This window comes from Mixophyes fleayi, unplaced genomic scaffold, assembly GCF_038048845.1.
Source record: "Mixophyes fleayi isolate aMixFle1 unplaced genomic scaffold, aMixFle1.hap1 Scaffold_4040, whole genome shotgun sequence".
NCBI classification, from domain to species: Eukaryota; Metazoa; Chordata; class Amphibia; order Anura; family Limnodynastidae; genus Mixophyes; species Mixophyes fleayi.
Genome location: NW_027448023.1, coordinates 1 through 8,429, shown reverse-complemented (window position 1 = coordinate 8,429; position 8,429 = coordinate 1). Strand labels below are relative to the sequence as shown.

At 37.5% G+C, this 8,429-nt stretch overlaps 1 protein-coding gene across 1 annotated transcript; it reads right to left on the bottom strand.

Annotated features, from left to right (window-relative positions):
• Positions 1–2,922: 2,922 nt before the first annotated feature.
• LOC142134153 (ras-related protein Rab-3A-like) lies at positions 2,923–5,255 on the bottom strand. The gene is made up of 2 exons (XM_075194491.1): positions 5,111–5,255; positions 2,923–4,717 (listed from the first exon to the last, which is right to left on the bottom strand). Exons 1-2 carry the CDS (start codon positions 5,166–5,168, stop codon positions 4,527–4,529), a joined length of 249 nt encoding a protein of 82 aa, XP_075050592.1. The 5' UTR covers positions 5,169–5,255; the 3' UTR covers positions 2,923–4,526.
• Positions 5,256–8,429: the final 3,174 nt, after the last annotated feature.

Sequence of the window (8,429 nt, the reverse complement as noted above, 5' to 3'; positions counted from 1 at the left end):
TCTGCCCTCCTCCTCTGCCATCTGCCCTCCTCAACTCTGTCCCACTCCTCTGCCATCTGTCCCCCTCCTCTGCCATCTGTCCCCCTCCTCTGCCCTCTGTCCCCCTCCTCTGCCATCTGCCCTCCTCCTCTGCTCTCTGTCCCCCTCTGCCCCGCGCCAGGCGCCAGCTATAGAAAAAAAGAAAGCAAACTGAAACTTACCAATCCACGCGGCGCTAGGACTCTGCAGCCTCCTCTCTCGCGCAGCTGTCACTGACGTCGATATTCAGTGACAGCTGCGGGAGAGAGGAGGCTGCAGTGTCCTAGCGCCGCACGGATTGGTAAGTTTCTGTTTGCTTTCTTTTTTCTAGGGCTGGCCCACGGCACCCCAGTGATAGCGCCACGGCACCCCTGGGAGCCGCGGCGCACACTTTGGGAACCGCCGGGCTAATGTGATATTTTTACATAAATATAGGCGTGTTGATTTTTTTTTTTATTTCGTTGTATAATACTGAAGATCTTACTTTATTCAAATAAGAATAGAGTAATACACGGTTAATGATAAACGTCTCCTTTTACTTGGCGTTAGGGGATTTAAAATACTCCCCTACAAAGGGCTATTAATCTATTTGCCTCTGCTGGAAACACAAAACCATTTGGAGAAACACATTAGTAGATAAAACCTATGTGCTTTTCCATTTACAAGAGCCGACTGAAAAGGAAACTTTTGGATATAGTATCTTTTTATTTAAATATTGGTTTGTTAAATCTGCGTAATTGCATTAAGAAATATGCAATTGCTGTTTTACATAAGCATATGTAATTTTAGATGTACTTTAATATTTTTTTGCCAATAAATTTATATTTCAGTTAAGCCAATAAATATATATCATTATTGAGGAATATTTGATGTGTAATATATATGGCAAACCAGTGCACACAGAGATCATTCTTTAGACGTTCATGAATCACATAAAAGGAGTATGCCAGCGTGCTATGCAATGTCTGTGATTTAGTTCTCTTCACAGTCTCTCTTGCACTAGCAGATACTTGTCCACGCGTCCTCCCCTTTCTGACCCAATCTCCACGGATAAGTGAAATATCTAAGAGAGAGATGAATGGGGGCGCTTTCATATTGTATTAACAAGATTACTTTATTAGTAAAACATATATATTGCACGTACCAGATCGTCTCAAACATTAGGCATATAATTAAAACCGCAGAAATATTGCTGAAGCAGTCCTGAAACAGCCTCACAGTGGATAACTGTGTTCCAGACCATCTACGCGTTTCGTCAAGTGGGACTTCATCAGGATATGTCATATATATTTTATATTCCTTATATATTCATGTAGAATAATCATTAGGGTGACTTTAATTGATGAGGCATCGGTGCTTGGTAAATTGACAGGCTACATATGTGTAAAAATTGTGTTGGTTTACGCATTTATGTTGCGTCACATGTATCTCAAGAATAGGGTCTTGACAGTGTTATGAATAAAAATCTAATTTTTCATATAAAATGTAAGGAAATGCAAAAAATTGCAAACACCCCCACATCATTCATTTACTACTTTAGAAATTCAATGGAAATTTATTTCCTGCAGAAACTTGACATAATATAGAAGCAATAGTAATGAATGTAGTATGTCCTGCTAGATGTGTCAATATGCTAACAGTCAATCATAAGTAGCTAGATAGTGCTGCTGGTATCATCATCACCACCTATCTTTACACTAGGCCTCCTTAGAAGTGTGCCTGGAGGTACACCCAAGTCTCATTATGTCGAATCTCCAAGGAGCATTAAGTGTATATGCCCTTACTGTATGCAACGTATGCTTGACTGCCCCTGTCCCACCTCGTCTGGCGTAAAAGTCTGCAAGACTAAGATATGCTCAGATGTAAACATGGACGCATTTTAGTACACATGCGCAGTAATTAAATATGTATATTTACCGGGACCAATAGTAAGATTAGGGTAGGGGCCCGGTGAGGTCATTCTTGCCTCCCGTGACACACACTCTGCTGTTAGAAGAGCAGAGTGGGAGTCTTCTGAACTTGCGCTGTCCGGCACATATGCCATGTAACTCAAGGCGGGGGCAACCTGCTACTGCCCAGCCCCCTCTCACCTCTGGGCCAAATAGTCACTGCACCCCCTATTGTTCCACCCGGGAATTCATTTTTTGTTATTATAATATATCTGTAAGTGTTTCAATGAAATACTAGCAAAAGTGACTGTTGCATGGTGTAAAATTATTATTGAAAGATGTAATATAACAAAGAACTGCACATTGCTGTGAAAGCATGTCTTTCTTACTGCTTATGTATGGATGTGCAGGAGTGCAAGAATGTCTGTTTCACTTTTCTGAATCACGTTTTCAGACAGATTCCTGAGCAGAAAACAACCAGTAACACCCCCCCCCCCAATAAAATGTGTTCATTTTTGTTGTCTGTATGTTCGGTCACTAAATTTAGTAGGGCTTAGTGTACCTCTCTGCTATATTATATATATATATATATATATATATATATAAAAAAATTTTAAACGACTGCTGAAAAGGGAACTGTGCAAAGTTTCTAAAATGAAAGCTAAATGGCCCTAGGTCTGCATGTAGCCCTCCTAGTCAGTTATGTTTCCTAAAACTTGTGACACTTGTTGATCTTATATTAAAATGCCTGCTTATATGTTATTACAGATGTGTATATTTATTTGCTTAAATGTATTGTTTCAACTTCCTTTTGAGATGAGGGCTAATGTGTGGTCCTTTTGAAGGTTCCAGAGCCACCCTATCAGGCTGCCTGTCAATGGAATAACAGAAGGAAAGGAGCTACTGAAATAAATATTGAAAGGTTATTAGAATTTAAAGTGGGGGGAAAAAACCTATGGAATTGTGAGCCAAATGTTTGTACCAGGTTAATGAACAACAACAAATAATAATAGAGTTTTACAGCAGACTGAAGACTTTTATTCTTAACTTGGAAAAATCAAGTAAACCATTTCTGTTAAAGGTGCAACCAACAATGCTTCCTTCCTCCCTGACAATCCCTCTGATATCCGTTTTATCTGTCACATTGCATGAGAGTCCAGTTTACCCCATTAAAGCCACTTTGCAAATGTCCTGAAAGAGTCCTGCCAACAAATGTGTCATCTTAGCTCGCCACCCAACCTCTACTTTCGATCACTTACACCGTCTTTAATAAAAAGATGAGCTTAAATAAATTGGATTTCTTAAAAAGAAAAACTAGAAACAAGGAAAAAATATTGAAAGAAAGAAAAAAAAAAACTGATGTGTGTGTGTCATGAAATACAGTCTTATAGCTCTGGAGAAAAGTAAAGTGTACTTAAAAAGAAGCAAGACTACATTTTGGCATACACTGCTAATTATTACCAGTTTGACAAGCTCATTTCAAATATATACTGTAAAATACTTGGATACTTTCTCATTTCACCAGATGATGTGCTCTGAAAAACTATTTTAAAAACAAAAAAAAAAATGGAGCTGTTGCACCTTTAAAGAGGTTTTATAAAGAGCTCGCTCTTTTTAGAAATACAATTGTTAAAACAAAATGATCCTCTTTTCACTTATTCTATTTTTAACTACATACACAAAATTGCAGAGGAAATTCACAGCACTCAAATGCAGTTTAGAAAGCCTATAATATTTAACATACAATTTGCTATATATTGATGTGATTATATACTCTAGGAGATCAAAAAATTAAATAGAACATTTATGTAAAGGATAATATTTTAATCACTGCCTAAAATCAGGACGTTAAAAGGACTGTTACTGGCCACAGTACTCCCCTATAAGCAGCTACCTCCTTGTGGCAGGAACCTAGAACGGGGCACTCCTTTAAAATAGGAAGATAAATTCTCACATACATATTGCAGATTCAGACACAGGAAAACAAAAGTATAATAAATAAATTATATATATATATTGATATAAATATTCTTAACATAAAAAGGAGTGGTGAAAGAGTTACGATATGGTAGTGTTTGAATGCATACACACAAAAAAGCAATTCAGGTGAACTGATAGAACATTAATGTTTCATGCAAACACATTTAAAGGGTCTCTGATGGGTTTAGCCATAGAAATGCTTGAAAAAAAACAACAATTTAGTACAGTTAGTGGCATTTCTTTTTTATTTTGTGCAGTGAATAGTCTTCTTTCAAAGCTCCAACTTAGCTAAAAGGATGCCTTTATAGTGGGAAAAACTAGTGTACTAATATGGTATTTCTTCAATCATTTCTCTGCCGGCTGTACCCACTTAACTTTGTTAAACTCTCGCTTTCTCTCTATAGATATATATATATTTATTTATATATAATTTTAAACTATTTTTTATTCAACCACGCAATTTAAACGCTCGCTTTGCTACATAGATTCTAACTAAAAAGGTTGTAACAGACAAAGTCATCTTCGGATGATATGCAGGTTTCAAGGTAAGTGGGGGAGAGGTCACCACTATACAGCCGTAAGGGACAGGGGTGTGGAATGCGGTGTGTGCATGTGTACGTGTAGATGGAGGCATGTTCCTTAGCAGGCACAGTCCTGGTGTGGTGGAGCCTGCTGGTCAGTGAGCTGGGGTCCCTGTTTGGCTCCGGTAACAGCTGGATCAGCCGTGTCCAAACTCTCTGACATCTTTTCACAGATTATGTCCACCAAACGTTCAAATGTCTGCTTCACATTAATGTTGTCTTTGGCGCTGGCTTCAAAGAATTCGAAACCTGCATGATAGTAATAAAATGTTAGGCTAACTGTCACACTTTTTGCTGCACAGTAACCATTTAGCAATGAGTAATATGTACAAAGCTCTATATATTTCAGACCCACTTTCAACTGGGTACATGGTTGGGCATAATAGGTTAGCAGTTTCGGTGCAATGGCACCTAAAGTGTGGCAATTATTCAGTTTGGAATTTGGGGAGGTATGGGTTAGGCCTATACAGAAACTATTAAACTATGCAAACCAATCACAATCACCTTCCAATTGAAAGATAAAGGCCCAGCACAACAGATTATGCAGCGATATTACAGTGATATTTATTTGGAATTCTTCAATTAGCATTTGGCTTCCACCAATGTTAACCCCCAAGTATGCAGTCTCGTCACTTATCTTACCCAAGTGCTCTGCCAGCTGTCTTCCTCGCTCTGATGACACTACTCGCTCATCCTCCATGTCACATTTGTTACCGACAAGTAAAACCTGAGCATTGTCCCAGGAGTATGTTTTGATCTGAGTTGACCTGGTAAGTTAATTGTAATGAGTAACAGTTATTGTCTCGGTATCAGATGATTGTGCATACAAGTAAATCAAGAGTAGAAATAAACAAGAATATATATATATATATATATATATATATATATATATATATATATATATATATATATATATATATATATATATATATACACACATATATACACATATATATACATATATATATATATATATATATATATATATATATATATATATATATATATACACATACATATACATATATATATATATATATACACACACTCTTCAATATTGGACTGCTGTTATATACAGACGTACAGACTAAACACGCTATTGCACACAAATGCTCTGTCAAAGGAGAACGGCCTATAAATGTACTTTCCCACTTTGACTTTTTTATTTGAGTTCGCTAGTGAAAAATACCTGTTCATTTTGACCAGTTGTGTTTATTTGTAAGCGGTAAAGCTTTTCATTAATACTAACTATAATGGGTTCCCCCTTACATGTTTTTGTTCATGCGATATAGATATACAATATATAGGATAAATACTCATTTGATAACAGACTTTGGTTAAAATAATTGCAATCATTTGTGTAGCTCGATCACTTATAAATAACTTATTTGTGGCTGGATCAAGTGGAAATAACTTATTGAAGATATTTATTTTACTTAGGAGTGCAATGCCCTTCTGCATATCAGTGCAAATGTACTTATCCTTTTATATTGGTATGCGTTTTGTATGGAAATATATGGACTTCTGAGACGTTATGTCATGTTTGGGTTTTGCAACTGCCTAGAGACAGGTAATCTCACGTTAATTAGACCTTTTCATCGCTCAGTGACCAAAATGTCTGTTGAGCCTGAAAAACAGGAGGAGGTAATTATCGTTGCTGGTAGACTCTCTATGCAAGTGATCACAGATGAATGTGAATTTTGCAAATTAAATTGCATTCAAAGCAAGATTATAGAAATGTTATATCCTGATGGTAAACATTCAATAGAAAATCTCATATGTAGTGGCGCCGCTAGTAGCAATGTAAAAGCGCTGATTTATAGGCAATCTACATGAAGCACATGGATTGGTTAGAGGGGATGAAGGAGGCTAGATTACCTCCTGCCAGGGTATCTGTGAAAATCTGTATAAAAAGCGTACTGTCTGACCATGTATCATTATTATTCCATCTGTGTGTAACTGTCCTTTTTTAGGACTTCCTGAGCTAATAAAACATCCACTGCTTAAGCAACCTGCTTTGACGCCTACTTACCTGCTGTAATTCCCGTGGCCACAAATTAGAACAAATCTAATCCATTATCTGGTTGTTCTGAGGTTGGGACCCAGCATTTCAGTACCAACCTTCTGCCTACCACCTGCAGCTATGGCCATTGTGAAAGGCAAGGAATCTGTCCACAGCAACCCTGATCTGAAGGCAAGAGATCAGGTGTACCAGCCCAGGCGCCAAGCAAAGGAATACCCTAACAGTGAAAGTTACCCAAAAGGATGCAGTCCTAGGTGCCGCTAAGGAGCTAGTGGTGACAGCAGCAAAAGCCCCTCCTACTGCGGTTAGAGGGTGCATTTGGGATAAATAAAAGGGGATGGTGGCATGGCAAGGCAAGGCAAGCCCAGCTGTTCACCAGCAACACAACAGACAGGGTGGCATAGGAGGTCTATCCTGTCAATCTGCTTTCTATAGCCTTCTCCCAACTTCTATTTTCAGATCCGATCACTGTTTTTCTATGGGAATTAGATCTGGACTCATTGCTGGCTACTTTAAAACAATGAAAAGAAAGGAACAAAACAGACCAACTTCCATTTCTGTAATACTTCAGTGTCCTGTCTTGAAGCATCCCTGGTTTCTATTTGAAGTTTAGGTGACTGGGGTCATTGTCCTGTTGGATGACCTTCGACAGAAACCCAGTTTTCTGAAACAGGGTTAAACATTGCGCTCCAAAAGTCACGTTGATTTCACAGATTCAAGAAACCTAGTGCCATATGCAAAACAGCAACCTGAAAACATTACTAAACCTCCTCCGTGTTTGACTGTGGGGTAAGTGAGGGTTTTGTCCACCAATTTTGCTTTCTGTAAATATAGGGATGATGTGCTTTTGCATATATCTCTAATTTGGTCTCATCTGTCCACAGGACATTCTTCCAAAAAAAATTTGGCTTGTTCAGGTCTAGATGTCTAGTTCAGTTCAAAAGTGAAAATGAATAATATACCTCAAATCTAATTATTTCTAACTACTTATAAAAAAGGTTCCAATAAATTTGTCCAGCCCATTTTAGGATTTTTGTGTAGGACAAGCTACAACATAGGACATTTTTCAGCTTTTGTGCTTTATTCCAGCGCAAACCAAGGAAATACATTGTATGGATACCAAAATATTTTCATGGATTATCTGATGCACTTTCATTACTGAAAATGATTACTTAAAACATATAGTATACATAATACATCTTTACAATACAACAGACACCTTGTTTGCATGTGATCAAAAGCAGTCGCTAAATTATTTGTTTGCGCAGGCCTATGTCTGCAATTAGTGTAATTCACACGTTCAGAAACTGTAAAGTGATTGTGAATGCACTTGAAACATCAAAGATTTGGATATTACTGCAATGAGTTCAACAACATGTCAGCACTCAATCTAGTAGTCATTAGTCACAGAGATTACAGACTTAGACTTGCTTTGGAGGTGTTTGTTCAGCTCTCACATCCATAAACACCTAATCGCTGCCACCACCTATTGTATTAGGGCAATAGAACTCAAACTCTGTTACACACTATGATTATTGTTAGCAAATCAGGTTAACCATTCACACACCAGCATTCAAGGGTTTAACATCACACCCTAGCATACTCTAGAATACAGCCAACCAATACTTCTCTTCTTAAAAGACTTATGGATTTGAAGAATAAGGGCAGACGTATTAAAATCTAGATTTAATATAATATAGGTCACTGCATGTAATAAAAACATACAATAAAATTACAAAATAAATAAACGCAATATTGTTAGAAAACAATGAGATAAAAATACATAAATAGAAAACTTATGTACGTTTTCTAATCTGTATGTCTGGGGCAAGACAGGGGTGGATTGGGCAGCTTCTTGATCAGACTGAGTAGCCAAAACTGACTATTTACAATAATATTTACAACAAGTTAACCCGTGCACGATACTCATGCATTCTA

Coding starts and splice junctions, on each gene's coding strand:
- LOC142134153 (XM_075194491.1), bottom strand. CDS start 5,168: ATGGAGGATGAGCGAGTAGTGTCATCAGAGCGAGGAAGACAGCTGGCA. Junction 4,718..5,110: donor ACAGCTGGCAGAGCACTTGG/GTAAGATAAGTG, acceptor ACTATCATGCAG/GTTTCGAATTCTTTGAAGCC.